Raw genomic sequence first — 23,715 nt, 5'->3', positions numbered from 1 at the left:
TCCAGTACTACCGCAAGGAACCATGGAAAAACTAGTCTATGCATTTGTTACCTGTAGGTTGGACTACTGTAATTCCCTACTTTCAGGATGTCCCAGTAACTCCCTAAAGAGCCTGCAATTAATCCAATATGCTGCAGCAAGAGTGCTGACTGGAACTAGCAAGAGAGATCATATTTCACCTTCACTAGCTTCTCTCCATTGGCTTCCCATTAAATCTAGAATAGAATTTAAATCCCTGCTTCTAACATATAAAGCTCTGAATGTTCAGGCTCCATCATATATAGAAGATCTCATAGCACCATATCATCCCAGTAGACCACTTCGATCTTAGAATGCAGGCCTACTTGTGGTTCCCAGAATTTCCAAAGGTAGAATGGGAGGCAGAGCCTTTAGCTATCAAGCTCCTCTCCTGTGGAACCAGCTCCCAGTTAAGATTCGGGAAGCAGACACCCTCTCTACTTTTAAGTCTAGGCTTAAAACCTTCCTTTTTAATAAAGCTTATAGTTAGTTATAGTTATGCTGCCATAGGCTTAGACTGCTGGGGGACCCACCCACGATGCACTGAGCTCCTTTCCTCCTCTTGACCATCTCTCCTCTCCTCTCACTCTGCAATTGTCACCACTGTATGTCATTAACTCTGTGTGTTCTCTCCCGTAGTTGTCTTTGTCCTTCTCTGTCCCCCTCTCAGTCCCTTTCTGCAGGTTTCTCCTTCTTTGAAGATGTGTGTCTTCCAGCGTGCAGCTACAGGTCCTACCAACGTGCCCGATGTTTTGTTGTTGCTTTTGTTGCTCTTTTCCTTTCTCTCACCCCAACCAGAGTTTTTCCTCTACACTGTTGCCTATGGCTTGTTAAAGGGGGAATTGTTGGGTTCTCTCTATACATTTTTATAGACCTGACTTTATTCTGTAAAGTGCCTTAAGACGACTTTGTTTTGATATGGCGCTATATACATAAAGTTGAATTGAAATGAATTGTTGGTATCTTTTTGATAAGTTGTTTATCTTAGGGGGTTTCTCCTTTTAATTCCCCCTCAGTGGGTGAAGTACATGTTTAACTGCGTTAAGTGTGATGTCAGTCTAAAAAGCTCCCACTTTTCTCTGAAGTATTTTGTTGAGTTGACAGTGTGTTTTGAATCACTGTCTACTTCAGCTACCTACAAAAAAATGTTTCTGTGCCTCTCTGAACTCATTTTGCTGCTCTGTGGAGGTTGTCGGTCGTGCCACTATTTTTCACAGTCCTCACAATGATTTTGTCATCCGCTGTTATTTTAATTTTTTTGCTGACCCAGTCATTTAAAACCACTTTTTTAATTTTATTTAATCTTCCAGGATACATATGCATAACAGGAAACACCTGTTAGTCACTCGATTCAGTACTTCTGGAACAGATCAAATTTGGGGTCTGGTACAAAAGGTTTTATATTCTATGTTGTTTAATGTATCAAAGTGTAACGTCATACCATCAAATTAAAGCTAAAATGACTGCAGACACTTGGTGCTGTGTGTTCACATGCTACCACCCTGAACCTGCCACAACATTTACTTTGAAAACTTTTTTTAGTCAGCTTTTTCAAATTGAAGGCACCAGAATGAACAAAAGCTAAAATTCTTCAGTGTACAGCAGAAACAAAGACATAGATTTTGGTGTTTCGATACTTTTGTGTGAACTTTGGTGCTCAGTGGTTTGATTTACGTGTTGAAGTGTCCTTGGGCAAGACACTGAACCCGAAGTTGCTCCCAGGAAGTAGAGGTAAAAAGTAACTCAACTGCTGTTATGTTTACACCTATTTCAGTGATAAATACTATGCAAATACAAATACACAACATTTTTCCAGGGACTGTAAAATGATGTAAAACTTTATTATATAATTGTCCAAAATTGGAACAATTGCTTTTAACTACCCACCAACCAGAAGCTTATACTTGAACCAGCTGCAACATTACCACATTTTAAATTAGGCAAACCTTCCCAAATCACAGGATTTGAACTTGCATTTCCAAATAATTTGTATTTTATTTTAATAATATCTAAGCAAAATCTATATCTTATTAACTTTTTATGATATTGTTTACACATAAATAAGGGGGTAGGGCTATCTTCAGTTATAAAGAAAGAGGAAATGCTGTATACTGTGTAGTTGGAAACAAAACAAAAATACTAGTTTGTTGTCCAGTGTTAAAGTGCTCCTTTGATATTCAAACATGTTATTTCACATTTTGTGTATTCACGTTATTAGGCTACACTTTTCTTGAAATGATAGGCAACAGAATTTGGTGAAGAAATGTCCTGATACAACACTGTTTTACTATAAATTGTCATGAAAATTGTCATCATGCCATACAGTGATATATATTATATAGGGATATATTTCTAAATGAGTAAGTGACAAAACTGTAGAAGAATTTGAGGTAATTAAAATTTCCATGTTGGATAGCTGTGATGATAATCTGTTTTATCATACGCCCAAGGATCAGAGTCAGACCTCAGAGACAGCTCTGTTTAGCAACAGTGAACAACACCCAGTCTGGAAAAGCTCTTGATTCCAGAAAGAATAACATTCAGGGAAAACAAATACATATTAAGAAATATTGTTTGACAGTAGAACTACTGTAATTAACGACTAAAAATAAGCATTTTATGTACTTTTGTTTCTAATCTTAGTGATGACTTGACTTAATCTTAGTCTGACCCAGTGTTTTAAGTGTACACATTTCTCATGTACGTAGAGTTCAGCAGTGGGTGCTACTGTATGTAAACTGTAAATGCTAATTGAAACAACTAGTTTATTAGATTTTTACAAATGTTAAGTTTACTTTCTGGTGTTTGGCATTTATTAAAAGCACATCAGACGTTTTAATCTCAGTAATTCTTACTCAAAACTGCTTGTGTTTAATATCATTACTTAACCAGTTTTATTATACAGAACTCAGGGAACCATTGACTTTTTTTTAACATGAAACCATCACTTTAATAAATGAAGCGTTGTAGCTGATTAAGACTTTAAAGAAACAAAACCAGTACACTTCCCAGTATGTATTATTTGAGACAGACTCTTTTTGTAGTTTGAAAAAGACATTAATGATGGAAATTACTGTTTGTTTTTAGTGTATAATGAATAGTTAATTAATCACTATAATAAAATACAATGAATAACAATAGTAAAGGTTAGTGTTAAATTCAGTGTCTACCCCCCAGTTATGCACATTTAGTTGAAGGTCAAGTAATTTGATTGAGGGATTTATTTTAGAATGATGTAAATATAAAAATATTAGGTCCCTATGCTCTACACACACTTCACGTTATACTACTGCTGTGTAATGAACCTAAATACGTCCCATTAATGTCAGCTCAATAAAAGCCACCAGCTCCAGCATGTATCAAGCATCTAATTACCACAAAGTCAACTTAAGACTAAAACCACTACCACCTCAGAGTAAGTTCTTTTATAGTTTTTTAAAATTTCCTGCTCTTTCTTTCTCAAGGAGAACGACTGCTCCTACTGTAGGAATAAGTCTCATGTCTGTTTTATGACACCGGACACATTGTACTGACATGTTTTAGTTTTTCTGACAATTGTGCTTTGTAAACTTTCACAGGGGAAAGTTAAAGTGTCTAGATTCGTGGTCACGTTATCAGACACTGAACATGAATCAGATCTAGAACCACATATGACATTAGCCTCTGAGATGCTTGATACATTCTGCTGCTGAGTCTTGTAGCAGGAGGACTAACGGGCTCCTTTCCTTCACTTTTTAATACGGACTTTCTGCTGTCTGAGTTGACCCCAATGACATCATCATAGTTTTTCCTCCATCACAGCCAGAGAACATCATACAACAGTTTTTCCCAGGGTGAGGAGGACTGAGCAGGACCAGTACATTATTCTTCATGTGTAAAATCAGCAGTTTGACCATTTAACAGCTGATGAACATTGGATGACAAATGTACAAACCTTGGTTTGTTGAGCCCCACAGCAGTGAAGTCACAACTACACAAACACAAAGAGAAAAGACTAGTTAGTCGGCTAATTTGGAGATTTGCATGTAGAGTATTTACTTACAGTAACATTTCATTAAATATGGATGTGAATGTAATAAGTGGGTTTACAGACAATAGAGTGAATATTTATGATTGTTTGAGATCAACAGTATAAAGCCAGATATTAAATACAACTTTAACTTAAAATAAATCTTTGTAAAATCTTTATGTGAAAGCAGTTTTCTTACCGTGCTTTTATTTATTTATATTTTTTACAAGTGATACATTTATACTTATTATATTTCATCTATACTGCATATAAATTCTATTTGTTTAAATATTGTCATGATGCTGCTCTGGATCATTTTATTTTAAATCTTGCTGCAAAATCAAACTCATTATCATGTGAGACATTAGGAGCACAGGTTATCAGCAGATGTTTTAGTTTATGTGGAAATGAAAGAAATTGCACATATTTGATACGGTATCAGCTGTATGCATATAAATGGCAGGATTACGGTTTGAGCTGTTTCACATTTGACCAGTTTAAGAATAACAACAAATAAAAAGAAAACACATTTCTGTCAACTACAGTAACTGATAATTAACTATTAATTACAACCCCAATTCCCAAAAAGTTAGCACGATGTATAAAACATGAATAAAAAAAAATGATGCAATGATTTGCACATAAACAACACATCACATGTTGAAACCGAGACATTTACCATTTCTTGGAAAATATTGGCACATTCTGAACTTGATGACAGCAGCACATCTCAAAACAGTTTGTTTTCCATCGTGTAACATCCCCTATTCTTTAAAAAAAATGTCTGTAAACGGGAGGTGAGGAGAGTTACTTGAGTTTAGAAGAGAACTGTCGCATTGGTGTCTGATGCAGGATTCTTGCTCTTCAACACTCCTGGATTGATGAGAACTGTTCCCGGTGTCAACCAGCAGGTGGCAGCACTGGACAATAACAGTTCTATGTGAGGGGCTTCAGGTGGCTGCATCTGTTTGTCTGCACATAAGGGGCGAATATAAAAGCACATTTTTCTGTAATAACATCAAATTGATTAATTTTATGAATTGCAGTTTTTTTTTAAATTTACTTTGGTCCGTTAGAGAAAATTTGGGGGGTTCGTCTTTTTTTTGCATGGAACTACCAACAATTTACTGATATACAGAGTTCAGGGAACAATTAATCAACTAAATTAATAAAGAATGAATTAGAAATAAACATGTTCAACTCAAACTAGAGCGAATATGCAAATGAGTTAGTTCTCCGTGCTCTGAAACTATTTTAAATAGAAAATGTAGTGAAACATTTAGTGTTTCCATTCACAGTCACTGTTTCTTTAGCGTTTAGTGTTTATTGTAATGGGACCTGTTTTAAATTACTGATCAGTAAGTGTGCGCCTACTAAACCTCACATAGATTATAATGAGACTGATCCTGATTTGACAAACTGCTGCTAAATTAAACAGCAGTTGAGTTCACAGGCATATGTATTGTTTCTGCATTGCTTGCTACATGGCAAACATTGGCTGTAAGACATCTGAGACATTTTCAGCAGGAGGTTAATATGAATTCTGCTCATTGAGTCTTTTTCTAAAGATCACAAAACCAACAACAGCAAACAAGACGACTGTAAGGTGAATGGTGATAATGAGCTCGGAGCTGCCTCCATATCCAACATAACACTCATATGTTCCAGTATCTTTGATATTGAGGTTTTTCTGAATCACAGAAACGTCTCAGATCTCTCAGCTTCACTCGCTTCTTAAAAGATGGATGCTGGTAGTCTTCATACATACCTTTCTCCCTGAAGAACAAAACAGAACCATCTGTCTTCAGGTCAGGGCTGATCAACTTTAGCAGTTTGTTGTCAGCATCTCTGGGACTGTGACTCTGAAGAAGGACGTCACCTCCAGGCTTTGTTTTTATCTCTTCCAGAGAAAATACGAAGCAAAAGTCAGTGAAACATTTTTTAAATACAATGTTTTTATTTTGGTCAGTTAATATTCAAACAGAACTCTGTTTACCACACAACATTATATGATTCTACCCCGACTACTTTTCATTCAGTGACAGGACACGTTGTTCTACTTTTTTTTCTCCCACTTCCAGTAAACTGAAAACTGACATGTTTATTATTACAAAATGTGACCGACGGGTCTGATGATTCTTTCCACTTCTGCTATTTGCTGCCGATTTAATTTCCAGTAAGTGAAACTCTGTTGGTTTCCGTGAATATGGTGAAAGGTTGAGTTATCATGTGAGTGATGGCTCATCAGCTTTATTCCTCTGTAGTTGCCACAGCTCTGCACATCTGCCTTGTTCTTAAAAACAGGCACCAGTACACTTCTCCTCCAGTCCTCAGCATCCTCTCACTCTCCAAGATCTTGTTAAACAAACTAGTCAGAAACTCTACTGCCACCTCTCCTAGACACTTCCATACCTCCACAGGTTTGTCATCAGGACCAACTGCTTTTCCACTCTTCATCCTCTTCAATGTCCTCCTCACTTCACTCTTACTAATCTTTGCTACTTCCTGCTCCACACCAGTCACCTCTTCTACCCTTCATTCCCTTTCATTTTCCTCGTTCATCAACTCTTCAAAGTTCTCCTTCCATCTTCCCATCACACTCCTGGCACTTGTCAATACATTTCCATCCTTATCTTTAATCACACTAACCTGCTGCACATCCTTCCCATCTCTATCTCTTTGTCTCACCAACCTGTACAAATCCACCTCTCCCTCTTTAGTGTCCAACCTAACATACAAGTCCTCATATGCTCTTTGTTTGACCTTTGCCACCTCTACCTTCACCTTATGCTGTATCTCCCTGTGCTCCTGTCTACTCTGAAATCTGCACCAATCACCACTCTGTCACCTCTGGAGATGCTCCGCATCAACCTGTCTGATACTCTTTTCACCTCTAGAACATTCCTCACAAACTCCTCTTTCAGGATAACTCCTACTCCATTTCTCCTCCTATCTGACCCTGAAAGAGCACAGCTGGACACATGTGGATCTCACTGGACTGAGTAAAAGCAGGTTTTGATGTGTTCAGACTGTTTTCTCTGTCTGTTCCTTACTGATGCCTCACACTGTCTGATAGACTGAATCAAACAAGCTCAACATGTGGACAACGTGTACTGTGTGTGTTTGAATGTGCATCTGTAGGGAGCGGAGATATGGACAGGATGTCCCCCAGGTCTACTAATCCTCACAAGGATCAGTTCCTCAAACTGCTCCTTCCACAGCCACAGAATTCCCATAATGCCAACTGTAAATATATTAGGTTACATCAATAAACGGACATGTACAAAACTAAAATAATACAGTCAGTGAACTATTTCCCCAAATTGAACAGTAATGCAACATCATGGATCAATGTAAACCCCATTTAAAATGAATGAGGTGGCCAAAACAGAACCAGCTCTTCTTATTATGCACTGCAGTATGACTACATTACCCACTTTGAGCTCAATAATAAGCAGAGATTAGAAGTGTCACCTTTCTGACCAACTTAAGTTCCAACTTAAAAACTGAGAACTTATAACCTTGTAAATGTAGAATTCATGGTAGAGCTGCTGTATTGGATTGCACAGGTGGTCATAATGTTATGCTTTATGTAAAAAAAATCTCTTTGCTACATGGGCCCAAAATGCGTGTCATAACCCAGAGCAGCAGCCGGTCTCAGGTGTTTATTGTCAGTTCAGCTGAGGTACACAGGTGTTACAGGTTACTGACAAAGTTTTCATTACAAATAAGAAGGAAACAGGCTTTTGACAGATGCAAATGTATCAGATCTAAATACCTTTTCTCACAAATCTAACCAATTCAAAGTAAAAAGCTGTAGCTCATCAACATCCGCCTGAGTTTAACATTTTATTCAGTTCAATTTAACTTTGACTTCTTCAACTTCACAGTGAGACACTGTCCAGCAGGTGGCAGAAGGCACTGCTCATCTGTGCAGGACACAGAATAAGGCCAGTTTCAGGTTTTGCTTGGTCTATCCTGACACTCTTCTGTTTCCTTCTCCTGTTCTGGGTTTGGCCAATGTCTCACCTGTTCCTGAACCTGTCTCTGGGCAGATCAATGCCCTTCCTGTTACTGTCCTTGCGCCTGGGTCAGCCGACACACTCCTTATCCATGGTCCTGCTCCTGTTCCTGGGTCAGTTGAAACCCCACCAATTCCTGAAGCTGTCTCTGGGCCGGCCGACATCCATCCCGTTCTACACCAGTTCTACATGCCACATCCTACATCCCATTGCTGAAATAGCTCCTGGGCAGGTTGACACCGGTTCTGTTCTGGTTGACACTGATCCAGGGGAATTCAACCATCACCACCGGCTTTAGGTCATTCCCCGGGGGGCTTCAGCCACCACTGTCACCCTCCGGCCTGGCCTCCAGTCCATTCCCCCATAGGGGTTAAGTTACTGTCGACCCCTGAGCATGGACTTGACTACATTTGACTTATTACTATGTGTATTTTCCTGCCCTCCTCGTGGAGTCATTTTTAGTTGTTTGCCTTTTTTCAATAAAACCCTCAATCAACATAACACCTCCTCACTTGGATCCTACTATAGGTTAAATATACACAGTAGTGTGTCAGTGTGGATCCAGTTGGAGTTTGTAGTTTGTCAGGACCACTAATATTGCTGTAGTAACAGCTTGCGTGTTGTTGACTGTGTCCTGGTTACTGTAAAACTTTTGTCAAACCCCTGGAATTAAAGCTTTTGAGAGAGGGCTTGTGTGAACCAGCAGGTTGTTCTAAGTTGTCGAAGTCTGCATCTGGAGACACAAACAGTTCAAACAAGACGAGAAAGACTTTCTTTTTCTCTTCATGCAGAGGCTGCACAGGTTACATTACTTGAATTACTTCACATTACTTGAAATAAAACTGATATCACTACTGATAGTACATTTACTGCAAATGCTGACTCTTGCAACAATAGTAATAATGTGGCAAATATAAGTTTTCTGATAGAGATTCAATGAGGTCAGCAGGATGCTAGTTTTTCTTTATTGACACCACTACTTTTAATGAGGATGTATTAAAAAAATGGAGAACAACACGGCCACAAAGTTTCTTCATTTTGTTACACGTTGACAAATTTTACCGCATTAGTGTCATCAGCTGAAGCAGAACATGCAGTGAGAAACCAAACCAGCTTCAGGTCAGACTCACTTCAAGCAGCAGGAGGAAGTAAAAAACTAAAAATCTATAATGTTAAAGTTTGAGATTCGAGGTGCAGAAAGCACAAAGCCTTGGATCTGTCTTTGTCCAAAACCAACTAAAAACACATCAGTGAGCCCTATTTGTACTGGATCACATGTTCCTGTATCACCATGAACACACACCCTTGTTCTATTCACTCAGTTCCACATTCACAGTCCTGCCGATCGATCGGCTGCTGAAAATAGTTCTGTGGAAACTCTCAACTTCCTCCTGTTTGATACAATCTGCAGTAGCTGTGTTAGGAAATTGCTGACAGAAGTCAGACACATTTGAAGAGCATTGAACACATTTTATGATTAAAAGGGAAGTGGTGATTACCCCAGAATGAACATTTACAGACTAGCTCTTCAACTTGTGAGTAAGCCTGTCATGACACAACCATCCCCAATTTTTACTGGGCTTGTGACAGGAGCTGGGGTTCAGTGTCTTGCCCAGGGTCGGGGAGAGTGTGGCACGAACCTCTGACCCTATGGTTGGTAGGCAGCCACTTTACCAACAAAGACTGTCTACTTCATATGTTACTCAACAATCATGTTGCTTTTGGTCACTTCAGTGAAGTTAAGTGTCTATAAGAAAAGTAGTGAATGGTACAAACTACTGTTAGTGCCGTGTTTCACTGTAGTGATGATTATAATAATAGTATTAAAACAACGGGAACATATTATAAAAATAAGAGATGCACAACACCAGTGACATAATAGTCGTCATGGTAGCAGCACATCTGAATCCCAAAGTTCACATTTAGTAGCAGCATGGAGTCACTGCACAAACATTGGACCAATGGAGAAACAGTTTTATTACTGTGCAAATTTCTCCAATTTGCAGATTAGCTTGAGTGACATCCAGGAGAAAGATTCTTCCTACAGTCAAAGAACAGGAGCTACATTCTACTTTACATCAGTTTGGACGGGGAGAGACAGTGTCTGAAAGCTGCAATGTTCAACACATTGTCACATGATAAAGAGACACTGTTGATCTGGAGCAATGTAATGGGGAAGTGCAGAGTGAGCTACAGCTAATTTTAACAGCTATGAAAACAGTTTCTGGACAAGACACTGAACCAGTAACAGCCCATTCCCATCCCCAGCTGTGCAGTGCTGGTCCAAGCCCGGTAGAAATTGGGGAAGGTTGCGTCAGGAAGGTCATCAGGTGTAAAACCTGTGCTAAATCAGCATGTGGACAATGATCCGCTGTGGTTACACTGAACTCACAATTAAAAAAAATAAATAAATAATTAAAGAAGCTTCACGACCACATCACAAAACACATAAAAAAACATACCTTTGCTTTGTCTGCTGGACTTTTGTTGGTGATGTTTATGACGCCGTATTTTGACGTCACTGTATGTGATGTCATCTGTGATGGTCTCTGCTCCGACTGTCATTTCATCAGCTGCAATGAATCAAAGTATAATTTACTAACATTGTTATAAGACACTTAATGAAAGTCAAATGGCATTTTGACCCTTTGGGGATGTTTAGAAGCCCCCTGGCTGCTGTGTTGGAGGTCTCTCTAGAAAATGAGAGGGTCTCTGAGACAGAGGCTCTGACTACACTTGAACGCACTAAAAGCAGCTTTTGCCTTCTAAGCCTTCTACAAATCTATGAATAATAATATTTTTACTAAGACTAACCATGTAGTTCTGGGCCTAAACCTCACAAAGTTGACTTTATCCCTCAATGTAATAATAATGTAGAGTTCATGATGACACAGAGGGTCCAGTGTAGCAGCCACCAGAGAAACCTCTTCTATAGAGACACTGTTTGATCCTATTGAAAAGAAGTCTGGCAGCTATAATGGGTTTGCTATTTCAGCAGATTCCTGCTGCCTTAGAAGAGCTATTTCAAGACTACTATGCTGCTATGGGTTGAATGAGAGGCTGATTATGAGCATTTAGGTTCTGACTTGATGGATGTTAAGACGCAGTTGGATGGTCATATGACCTGTAGGCTCAGTCCTGATGAGGGAGCCATTTTTATAGAAATCAGCTGGGTGCTTGGAGGGAGGCCTCTTTGTTTGACAGTGGAGAGAGACATCATGTCCCTAGAGACAGCTGTTGTCTTCATGTCTTCCTCCTCAGAGTCCATTAACCAGAGGTGTCATCCTCCTCCACAGCTCAGAGACACAAACCCTCCTTTAAAAAACAAAACTCCAGCAACAAAACACTATCTTATATACAGAAGTTTTCATTTGGTTCTAACATAGTTCATGGAGTAATTGCAATATATTCTTTTAAATTATTTCTAAACTTTTGCACCATACAAAAGTTTCCTTCCTTTATGGCTAATACCACACTGCTTAGCATGCATCACTACCTCTTTTTGGACTGGAGCACATGTAGCTGAGAAAATTAAGACTGATTGTATCTGATCTGTGATCTGACCAGTGAAGATGCAAACATGTGACTGACTGACATAAACGTCTCATATCAAGTGGAAGTGAGGCCGTATGAAATACAAATAATGTAAAATAACATAATGTCCTTAAGATCAAATCTACGGTCTGTGTCAAGAGTCATCTACAACTGATGGCTAACGTGTAATGCTGCAAGAGCTGTGTGATCAACTGTGTCATGAGCTGTGGAATAAGTAAAGAACGACCTAAATACATGCAAACAGTGACATTTAACCCAGGACTAACACCACTGCATCAGAGAAGTTTAGTGTATTGGTGAAGTTTCATGCTCTTATTCTTAGCAAGAAATAGTTCTGCATCAAGTTTAAGTTTAAATTGTGATATTTTAGTTTAAATTAGAGCAGCACGTTGTAGTTTCTCACAGTGTGAAGTATGTGTAAGGTAACTAAATTTAGCTTAATTATTAAAAGATTTCATAATTTGAAGATAAAATGCTATTTACATTTCCACAGGTTGTTAGTAACTAAATACATTTATCCAAATACTGTACATAATTACACATTTGAAGTATTTGTACTCTTTTGCTGTCAGAATAGCTCTGCTCTATTATATGGACACCACAAGACGCCTGAAGGTTTTCTGAGGTGTTTGCATTAAAATGGCTGTAATTCCTGAATCGTGTCTGTTTGTCAAACCTCTTGAATTAAATCTGAAAATCTAGACTTTGCTCAGATCCTGTTTTTTTTTTTTTTCTGCAATGTGGTTCTGTACAGAGGCCAAATGCCAAAAATAAATCTATGGACCTAACAAGGTGAACTGTAGCTGGCACCAAGTCATTAGTTGCAGAACCTTGAAGTCCTGCAAGTTGTGAGGTGGAGCCTCCGTGCATCTGACCTCTTTTATGGTCACCACCAATCAGAGACCACAGATCAGAGACAGCAAGTTGTAAATAACCTTCTCTGGTCACAAAGTTGAGAAACTGCCTTCAGTAACACAGCAGTTTAAATATTTCTTCATTAAGAAGAACTATTAAGAAAACATCATTAACATCTTTAGTAAACAGTTAGTTGGAAATCAACTACCTGGTGGCTTAATTGGTAGAATATCTGGGTTGCAGGTTCAAATCCCAGCAAATGCAGCAGGTTGGTCCTTGAGGAAGACACAGGGTTAGTTCCTCAGGTGCTGCCTGTGGCTGCTCACTGCTCCCCAAAGGGAACAGGGTTTATTGCAGAGAAGGAATTTAACAATGAATTTACTCAATGAGGACAAAAAAGCGTCTTAAAAAAAAAACACTCAAAACTAGGGCTGTTACCTGAATCATCCATCAGGTGGCAGCACTTGATACGTAAGAGCTTTAGTGGGTTCAACTGATTCTATATAAGTTATTATATGATTATATATATTTATATACATGTACACACACACACACATATATACATATATATTCAACTAAAGCTCATGTCCTTGATAGGTGCTGATGCTGTTTTCCCATCAACATATCACCTGAAGTCCTAGTGAGGTATAAGTCCTGTGGCAGAGTGTCCAAAGGTTCCAGCAACATCCAGGAGACTTGGATGGTGAGAAAAAGCACCTGGAGAGGAGATTCTTCCTGGACCCATTGTCCAGCTCTACAGTGAGGCACCTGTCAGTACACCTGTCACCAAGTAGGTGGTCCACCAGATCTCTGGATTAGCCGGAACGTGCCAAACTAGAAACTCTGTTTTATCTTAAGTTTAATGTGACCCACACCATGAGGGACACAAGTTGTGGAGTAGGTGGCAACTAAGTACTGATTCAAACAGGGTGGATTTTGTCACTATCACAGCCTGTTTGCTGGTTTTTGGTTGGAAGGACAAAAGAAAATTTGAGGGTCTCTCTGACCACCACAGCACCACTGCACGTCCTGGCCTCTCATTCACAAGTGAAGTGTTTAGTGGATCGATTTAGTTTAGTTTTTCTCCAAAATGTCCTGTAAGAATGAATAGAGATGCAGCATCATGTGACTGGATAAAAGTCCAGTAGGCGGAAGGAGAAGCTGTTGATTCTTCTTCACAGTTTGTAATGAGTTCAGTTCCTACTTCCTGAAACTGTCAAGTTCCTGTCAAGACCTTGAGTATGAGGAAGTTAATGAATTTCAGTTGGTTCTAGGAAATGCATTACTTTACTTTTTAAAACTATTTGTATTGTTTTTTTACATAATGAACACAGGTAACAGTTTAAAGTGTACCTTCAGTTAAAAAAAGTGCGTATTCTGTAAAGTTCATGTTCAGGTCTGCAGCATAATTCAGAAAAGGCCACAGTTATGCAACATGTGCTCAAGTCTGCATGTGTGGAAACTTGTGGGGTCTCAGGAAAAGTGTGTGTGTGTGTGGTTTTGTGTGTAGCTTCCATGTTGGTGACTGTGTCCTTCCATTTCTGCTTGTGGTGCATTTGATAGATATTTTTTGTCATCTGTTAAAGTGCTGCTGCCCTCAAAATCCTCCCGTTACCTTTTAGTTTGTTGAGACATTAAATAATATTCTGTGCATCATAAAAACAGACAAAAATAGTTCAATTAGGAGCTGATTCAGACCCAAGTTTTATAAAACAGTCGGTTATTTCCGGGCTTTGTGCCACAAGGAATTAGGATAGTTTTTAACATTGTGTACATGTGTTTGTTTTGAGCTTTCTGCACCTTCTAAAGTGATGGTGATGGGGACATTTGTTTCAAGTGTTTACATGGTGAAGAGATTGTGATAGATAATCAAGTTAATAATAATCTTGCTTTCCTGGCCAAAAAGGATGCACATCATAACCACTGTTCTAAACTCTGCACTGGCTTCCTGTACCTGCCCCAATCAGGTTCAAAGCTCTGACTCTTGCCTACAGAGTGGTCAACTCAACAGCGGTGGCCTACTTCAACTCCCTCATTCAGGTCTACAACCCCCCCATCCACTGAGCTCTGCCGTCTGGTGGACCCAGCACCACACAGAAGATCACAAAACTCTGCACGTTGCAAACTCTGCTCCTATGCTCAGTTAGTTAAATGTGGCTTTTTATTTCATCTGTTTCTGAACATTACTTTTCTACACTTGTTTTCACACTCTAAACTTGTTGGACGTAAAGAGATAAATCAGACTGATGAAACTGTTGCTTCACTTTGGTTCCTCTTATTCACTTTGTAGAAGGAAATTTTTTTCCTGTAATAATAAATATTGTGAAATAAAATGCTCTTTGAGAAATGATAAGATGAACAAACACATCAGGCCTGTAATATGTCAAAAATAAGAGTAAATATAAAAGTAATGTTTTGTCCTGTGGAGGTGTTAGGTTACAACCCATGAGTTACTGTGTGTGTGCTGGACACCAACAGAAGGACAGGAAACAAAGGGACAGTTAGGAGACAGAAATTACACTGTAAATACTTTAAAACATTAATTCTAAATAGAAAGAAAAGTGTTTTTACAGCAACATTACAGCTGATCGCAAATATGCAGCTAATATTATTATTATTCACTCAAATATTAATAATAAATAATTTAATTTTGACACCATGGTAGTGGAGTGGTTGACACTGTCACCTCACAGTTAAATAGGTCTTTAGTTTGAATCCTGGCTGCAGCCTTTCTGTGTGTTCTGCTGTAAACATAATGTTGTAAATGTACATGTCAGCTCAGCCAAATTATCCTGTACAGATAAAGAAATAATAATTATACAATAATTTAAAATAAAAAAAGATCATATTAATGATTATTTAAAGTCTATTTATTTTTACCTGGTAAACACCATCAAATAAAAATGTGTTGTTGTTTTTTATTTTATGGTAAATATGGGTTGATCACACTAACAACCTCAAACTGTGGTTCATACTGTAAGTGCTGCAGCTCATTGACAAACAGCCACAGTCTGAGCTTAGATCATAAGAGCTCAGTGATCTATGATCAGAATAATCCACTCTCTGCAGGAGACACAGAAAACTCCACACTGTACAGATAATTATAAAATGGCAGCTCAACTGTGAAAACCAATGCTTTGATATTAATCTGCCATCAGTTACAGGTTTTATAACCTACTGTATCTGTGTTTCACTGCGAGAGAAGAAGCTTTACAGCCTGAATCTTCTCAAGGTTTCACTGATACATGAATCAAACACAAACGCAGACACTCTGCAGCTTTTCTCTGCAGTTTCCCACCACTGAACGGTGTCCATACTGTTTTTAGCCTGCGGTGGTGGTTTTTGTACATTTCTTCTCTACGAGTTAACAGCTGGCCACAACGAAACCAGAGCAAGTCAAACTTTCCATCTGACTGCTTAGTGAAACCCACAGAGCCACTCGAGACAAACAACAATGAACGTTTATTAATACTTAAGAAACAAGAATCATCAGTAAATCAGAAATAACAGTAAAGTTACTGAGGACAGTGAACCAGCCAACAACTGGAAGTCATCGTTAGATTTAGGTCAGTGTTGGGGAACCTGCTTTGAAAGCAAAACCTCACAGCTACCTGCACTTCTTTCTCTAAGTAGCTTCAAATTAATTCAAAGTTTATATGTGACATGAAATATTAACAAATAGCAGTGAAAATGTGACTCAGGCTTATTGAAAAAAGCTGTTCACCTGTTAACAGGTCACATATAAACCTCAACACTGAAGTAGCCCAGTATTTATGGGCAAGTGTGAGAAATAACAGCTTTGGTTTTGTGTACAATTACTCAGACTCCTACTTTCCAAAAACTAGAATCCACTTCTAAAATAGCAACAACAACTTCTCTGAACACAAACAACAGTGATGAAAGATGAAAGAAACAGGAGTGAAGGTGGTCAGAGTGGGTTCAACACAGAAACAATTGGTAATTATTTGTAGTTTCAGGAGTTAACTACACAAAGAATGTCGACAGAGTCAAACGTATTTTAACTACATGGTCTTTGATGGTTACTTATACTTAACTACATGAATCACTATACAAATATGAATGTAGTTAAACTACTGGTGAGTAACTACAACTTTAATTACACATAGTTCACTGCTTCACACATCTACTACTACTACTACTAATAATACTAAAACACTGGAACCAGTTAGAGTCAGTGGTTGGACTGGAGGTGTGAAGGTTTGACGTTCGATCTCAGTGAAGAGTAGACGACCTCTGTGTCTGGAGGAAGCTCTGAACACAAACACACACAGTTCAAGAAAAGATGAGACAATGCTGGAAAAAAAGCTTCTGAGGTTCACGTCTTATCTTGTCTTTCTGCAGAGAGACGACCCAGCAGGAAGTGAAACAAACACCTGGTGGTTGGACCGAGCAGACTCAGAATCTTCATTCTGATCATTAAAGACTATTTCCCTCCATAATTCAACCAAACCTGACTGAATCTCTCCATGATAGAAAGTAAAAGTAGAAAAAGTACAAATCCTCCCACTGAGGTCAGAGAGCCCTGTGCAGCTCGTCGTACTTGCTCTTCATGTTTTCCTGACTCTGCCATGGTTCAGTCAGCGGTGCCAGGGTGGTTAACTAACTTCTGCACGAGTGCACGTTGACCTAGTTACAGCCTGTTCACGTCTGGGCAAGAGTCTAGTTACTGGATGATGAAAGGTTCCTTTCACAGGACAACTAAATTATATTTATGCTAAAATATCATTTGTGAAATATTCAAAAGCTCATGTGCCATAAAGACTTGGTGAAAGGAGAAACTGAGTCTTACCTGAACCTCTGCTCCTCTTTGGTCTGATGACTATTTGTCCATAACTGACGTCTTCTGTTCTCACTCCTGAGTAAACTGCAGCTGGATCAGACTCTGGAAAAAGAAAAAAAAAAAAAAACAGTTACTTTACTGCAAGTAACTTTACTGTACTACAACTGATAGCAGTAATGTTAGTATTCTTACTCATAGTATTATCACTAATAACAATACAAATATTGCTACTGCTGGTAAATTAAACTATTTTACATGTAGAATAAAAACATTTTAGGAAGATTTAATAATTAGATAATTAAACAGCGTATTAATGACAAAGAGGAAACACAAAGTTTCTCAATTCTACTGTGACTTTCTGGTGACACATTTTAACACAGAACCAATATCACATGACTATATATGGTTCACACTATAACAGCCAGACACGAGAAACAGGCTTCAGATCACAGTTTACTGAAAACCAGAAGAAGCTGTAGCTGTGTTTTTACATACAAAGTTAAAAACACAAAAAACTACACAATTATTCAGGTCTGAAGATCAAACATTTAGGCTGATCAAGCTCACAGAATGTAGAAAAGTTTAAGACATTAAATCTGCATTGTTTTTAAAAACTTTATTTTTCTTCTGTCTCCCATCTGATGACCCCTCAGATTGATATGGGGACCCTTTAAGGGGCCCAACCCCAGCGTTGGTAACCACTGAACTAAAGGCGGCCTGGTGGATCAGTGGATGGAGCATCACACTGGGATGCATCTCTGTAAAATAACATACACATTGCACTGTACACTGTATGTAAAACTATACCTATAAAAATACTGAATCCTTATTTTTATTAAGAGGTCCTGCAGTGAAAAATGTCTGCAGTCCACATTCAGCTGAAGTGTTTTTATAACAAACAGGAAACTGGGCGACGACAGAGGTGTTGGAGTCTATTAACAGATTCAACACAGGGAACAAAAACTGACACACACAGCAGAACACATGGTTCATTAAAATAGATCAGATGTGAAACTGTATGAAATAAAGAAGGTAAAATATTAACAAGTTGAGCTTCCAAAAATATGTAGAAATATATCAAATAAAAAGATGTTTTGAAAGGAAGGTTCATATACAACACAGTGTCATTTCAGTGAATGTAGTTCAGTGATCTGCAGGAGTCTCACTCACTTTTTAGTTTCCTTATACTGTATTTTGTATAGTTTGACCAGTTTCCTAAACAGTTTCGACTCTAAAGAAATTATCAAAAAAAAATGTAACTGCAAAAAATATTACTGTGTTGTCAGTTTATTCAAAGTGTTTGTGAGTAAATGTCCAACTTTTACTCTAAACCTGAGTCTAAACCAGTTTTCTACTGTTAACTTGTCTTTTCTTTCGGGGACAAGCCAAAATATCCTCCCTGCTATTGTTGCTAAGTGTAAATGGATTTAATGAATGTTACCTTTGCTTCGTCTGATTGGCTGTTGTCCGTGATGTAATATTGTGACATCGCTGTATGTGACATCTTCTCCAGCATTTACATCATCAGCTGCAATGAACCAAAATGAACGATGATGCAACAATGTTAATGGACATTTTTATTCACAAAAAAGAAAAATTAAAGGCAAGTGTAACACATTTGTGTCCCACCTTTGAGTTTCCTCTGAACATGTCGTCTCACAAGTAGAACCAGTAAGACCAGAAGAACCAGTAAGACCAGTAGAACACCAACACAGATGAGTGGCAACCAAACAGGCAACCATTTCATGTTGTCCCCCTTAGAGACAGGAGTAGAGGATGACGATAAAGAGGTTGATGTAGGGGATGTTGTAGTGGTGGGTTTCTCTAAAATAATCAAAATAATTATTACATTCACTTGAATTAAAAAAAACTTCCACTGACTTTTCATTCAAAAGGTTTCATTTCACCTAAAAACTAGGATTTATTATATTTGGTGACTGAAAAGTTACAGATTTCCTTACACATTATGAATAATTGCTGATATTCTTATTAGTACAGAAACTTAACAACATTAATACAGGAAACACAAGACCTTTGTCTGACCTCCTGACCTGTGACGTAGATCCAGCTGGGTGGAGACTCTTCATAACTGCTGATGTGACACTTGTAGAGGCCTTCATCAGACTTGGTAACATGGTGGATGGTCATGTGACCTGTAGGCTCAGTCCTGATGAGGGAGCCATCTTTATAGAAATCAGCTGAATGATTGGAGGGAGGCCTCTTTGTTTGACAGTGCAGAGAGACATCATGTCCCTCCATCACAGGGAGGACAGGACTCTGCAGGATCACTGCTCCACCTCAACACAGAGACAAACTACAGCATTTCATCCATTTCCACACAGCTTCATCAACACTAACTCCACAGTCTGATCTTACCAGTGACAGTGATGGTGATGCTGTTACTGGTTGATCCCTCTCTGGACTCACACCAGTAAACTCCACTGTCCCATGGGAAGAGGTAGTCAATTATACACAAAGAACCAGCAGGTTCTCCCCAACCGTCTCCACACTGAGTTATATTTTGTTTGGTTATGTTCCTCCTCAGTGTCCAAATAGCAGAGCTGTTGTCCTCTTTACAGCTCAGAGAGACAGTGTCTCCTTTAAAAAACTGAGAGCTGTTGGGACTCACAGTCAGACAAGCTGAGAGAAATTCAGTGCATATTTGAGAAAAACAGATGATATTCATGTTGTGGTTAATCAATGTATGTATATTGAGATGTAAACATTAAACCTTATGTGTCACAGCTAATTAAACAAGTGAACTAATTTCAAAATGATTAACATTTAGTCATTTAGGCTGTGGAATACAGCAACAGAAAACTTCTTTTCTTCTTTTCTTTTGAAACATGTAAATCCCACAAATGTCCAACATCATAATGTTTCCAAAATCCTTTTCAGAACTCCTCTGTAATAGACAGATTAAGACTATGATAGAATACATTCACTGACCTTGGTTTGTTGTGCAGTAGAGCAGGGAGATCAAAACTAAAGAAAAATAAGAAGCAAATTGGTTTGAGATATCATTTACACGTAAAAAAGTGCATGTTTATGCTGTATAAAATGTTATTGATTTTCTTAAATTGAAGCCTATGTTTAGAGAGAGCCTCGATTTGATCATTGTTTGCCTATTAGAAATATAACTAAATGGTAAATTGTCTGGTCATAAAGCATTTTTGTCCCAAGCTCTTTACATTGTTTCTCATTCACCCATTCACACAAACACTCACTAACCCACCATGCCTGGTGCTAATCTGACTAACTGCAACTTAGGTCAGACACCTTCACTGATTTTGATCTTGAAGTTCTAGTTTGAGTAGTACATGTACATAAATGCCATTAAAATTCCCATTGAGTTCCCTGGATCAAAATCTCTCTCTACTTCTAGTTGAAAAACTCCGCCAGATGACATCACTTGGAGAAAACTTCAGATTATGTCATCTTCTTGCTCACACTATGGGTTTTATAATCAGGGTTAACCTGTTTTATCAGACCTCCTCTAGATGACATCATCTGAACTCCTAATGATGAAAAACTCCTGTGGTTAATGTCATCTGGAGGATTTTTTCAGCTAGAATTGGAGAAATATTTTAACATAGGGAAGTCAGAGAGAAGTTTAAAAGCATTAATGTACATGTACAATTAAAACCAGAAGTTTACATGCACTGTTTAAAAAGACACATAACCTTTTTTTTCTCAGTATCTGACATTAAATCAGATTAAACCTTTCCTGTTTTAGGTCCGTTAGAATTTCCAAAATTATTTCTATCTGCTAAATGTCAGAATAATGACAATTTTTACAGATTTTAAAGACCATTTTTTTTATTACTTTCTTCGAGGACAGAACTTTACATACACTACGATCACTATGCCTTTATTATTATAAATGATGATGTCATGGCTTTGGAAGCTTCTGAAAGGTGAAATGACAATATTTGAGTTAATTGGAGTCACACATGTGGATGTATTTTAAGACACACCTCAAACACACCGGGTCCTTTTTGACATCATGGGAAAATCAAAAGAAATCAGGAAGAGAATTGTGGATCTTCAGAAGTCTGGTTTAACCTTGGGTACAATTTCCAGATGCCTGAAGGTGCCACGTTCATCTGTTCAAACTATTGTAGGCACGTATAAACACCATGGGAATGTCCAACCCTCATACCGCTCAGGAAGGAGACGGGCTATGTGTCCCAGAGATAAACGTGCTTTGATGCCTAACATGCGCATCAACCCCAGAACACCCTAAACTAAAGCCACGGAAAGTAAGTTGAAATTTGGTGAAGTCAGACTGTTATTCTAACAGGAGCTCTGCAGTCACATTGTGGCTCAGCTAAAAGTTTTTTAAGGGACAGTGCATATTTATCTAAGGCCACATTCACAATAAAAACTGGAACGCAGTCGGCTCATTTAATGATGACAGTTGACGTTCAGGTTTGTTACCTTCGAACCTGAATGTGACTCTGTGAATATTCTTGTTCTCCTCTGCATTTATTATAACCAGCTGTGAGATGCCAACACATCCCTCTATAGCTCTTTTTTGTTCAGTTCCCCCCATTGTAACACAATCTATACATTTGTGTTTTACAGGACAGTCTGACAGTCTGTAGCTGGTGATGAAGGAGCTTATTTTAATGACCATATATGATCTTTTGATATGTTTGGAATCTGATAAAGAAAACTCACACTAGGGATCAATAAAGGCTGATAAATATACAGTATTTTATTTTATTAATCTGTCTCCAAAGAATAACCAATAACTTTTGGTTTCCTAAATTTTGTTAATTAAAAGTACAGTAGTACAGCAAGTACTACAAATGTAAATACTCAAGTAGAAATACCTCAAAGTTAAATTTAAGTACAGTACCTTAGTAAATGTACTTTGTCATTGTACACCAATGTAAGCAAATATTTTGAATGAAAAGTTACTTGAACAGAGAGTTTTATGATGATTATGGAGACAAATTTAGAACAAGTGTATTGGAGAATGGAATATGTATGTTGTAAAGCCTCATTCAAACACAAATCATTTCAAACACTGTCTAAACCCAAATTGTTAAAACAAATATTATCGCCTGCTACAAACTGCCTGAGCCTGGAAATTCATTATTTGAGCTGCTCCCCTCTTGAAAAATAATGAAAGTAATAATAATCCTCCACCAGCAGAATTCACCAGATTCTCTTCTAAACACTTAATCACATCATCTGATGTTCACTGCATCCATCTCCAGTATCATATAATCTACTGGTACTTCACTCAATTACCCATTACATTCCCCTCACTAATCCGTGTCACTTAAATACTATTACATTCCAAATACTAGTACTGCTACTACTAATAATAATAATACATTTTATGTGCTACCTGCCATCATGTAGCATTTATTTGTACTACTTTAACTAATTTTCTAGTTTTTTCGCTGAGAGGAATAAAGTTACTTGGTTTTATGTACATCTTCATATTATTGTAAATATGAAGATGTGCTAAAAATACAGAGGATCAAACAGAAATTCTTTACTTACAGATCACACACTGTAGAGATGTTTCCTCCATTGTCGTGTTCAGTGATTTGAGATCAAGTTTTAGTATTTTTTCTTAGACACCAAACAAAGCCCGCCCCCTTCCTCTTTATATGTGAATGTTTTTTTCTTCTTTTTTTAGTCAGCACTGTATAACAGTCATTTGTTTGACTGTTTAATTGACATAAAAATGGCTAATGAGCATGAAAATCTATATAACCACTGATTTAATATAATTAGTCTTCAAATGTTTAACCATGATAAATGTCTAACATTTAATTGCTTTGTACTGTGTAGGCATTGTTAGAAAGTCCCATTACATTCCCTGACATTTCTCCAAATTTCTCTAAATCTGACAAAATAAAGTCTACTGTATGGAAAACATCTTGTCTTAAAGGGCGACTTCACCAATTTTGAACTTGCTTTTCATGGCTTTAGTTTAGGGTGTCGATGTACATTAATGCATCAATTAATCAGTAGGAGTTCAGATGATGTCATCTGGAGGAGCTCTGGAAAAGCAGGTTTACTGCGATTACAAACTTCATAGTGTGAGCAACAATATGACATAATCTAAACTGAGGGTTCCTCCAAGTGAAGTCATCTAGGCATTTCTCAGCTAGAAGCAGAGAAATATTTGGATATAAGGAAGTGTAAGTGAAGTTTATTGGTATTTATGTGCATGTATTACCCAAACTAGAAGCAAAATTAGCGAGTTCAAAATCAGTGAAAGTGTCCTTTAACTGTAAAACCAAGCTTCATACTGTGATGGGTTTTTTTGGTCACTAGAGGGAGATGTTTGCCTGAGAATAGTATAAATGGTACATCACCCACTGATGTAAAATGTACGAGTTATCTCTGTTTGCAACACACTATAGAGGAGCAAAGTGTGTTACAAACAGACATAATACATTTATCCTTGACACTTGTAAATTCACTTT

At 37.9% G+C, this 23,715-nt stretch overlaps 1 protein-coding gene across 22 annotated transcripts in view; it reads right to left on the bottom strand.

Moving 5' to 3' along the window:
- LOC137137822 (uncharacterized) overlaps positions 1 to 23,715 on the bottom strand; it is a 106,899-nt gene that overhangs the window by 1,572 nt on the left and 81,612 nt on the right. For 19 of the 22 annotated variants that reach the window (XM_067524530.1, XM_067524519.1, XM_067524522.1 and 16 more), the window contains 9 exons: positions 20,210 to 20,245; positions 19,312 to 19,900; positions 18,890 to 19,084; positions 18,702 to 18,788; positions 17,270 to 17,362; positions 10,512 to 10,622; positions 5,796 to 5,927; positions 4,839 to 4,999; positions 3,953 to 3,988 (listed from right to left, as the gene is read on the bottom strand). In XM_067524530.1, the coding sequence (XP_067380631.1) occupies positions 4,845 to 4,999; positions 5,796 to 5,927; positions 10,512 to 10,622; positions 17,270 to 17,362; positions 18,702 to 18,788; positions 18,890 to 19,084; positions 19,312 to 19,519 (981 nt within the window). In that variant the 5' untranslated portion in view covers positions 19,520 to 19,900; positions 20,210 to 20,245 and the 3' untranslated portion in view covers positions 3,953 to 3,988; positions 4,839 to 4,844. Of the gene's footprint in view, positions 1 to 3,952; positions 3,989 to 4,838; positions 5,000 to 5,795; positions 5,928 to 7,835; positions 8,783 to 10,511; positions 10,623 to 17,269; positions 17,363 to 18,701; positions 18,789 to 18,889; positions 19,085 to 19,303; positions 19,901 to 20,209; positions 20,246 to 22,780 lie in introns of those variants that run through there. The other 3 variants (XM_067524539.1, XM_067524541.1, XM_067524542.1) reach the window with 3 other exon arrangements.

This window comes from Channa argus, chromosome 12, assembly GCF_033026475.1.
Source record: "Channa argus isolate prfri chromosome 12, Channa argus male v1.0, whole genome shotgun sequence".
Lineage (NCBI taxonomy): Eukaryota > Metazoa > Chordata > Actinopteri > Anabantiformes > Channidae > Channa > Channa argus.
The sequence above is the reverse complement of the archived record's forward strand: the minus strand, read 5'-3'. Positions and strand labels throughout refer to the sequence as shown.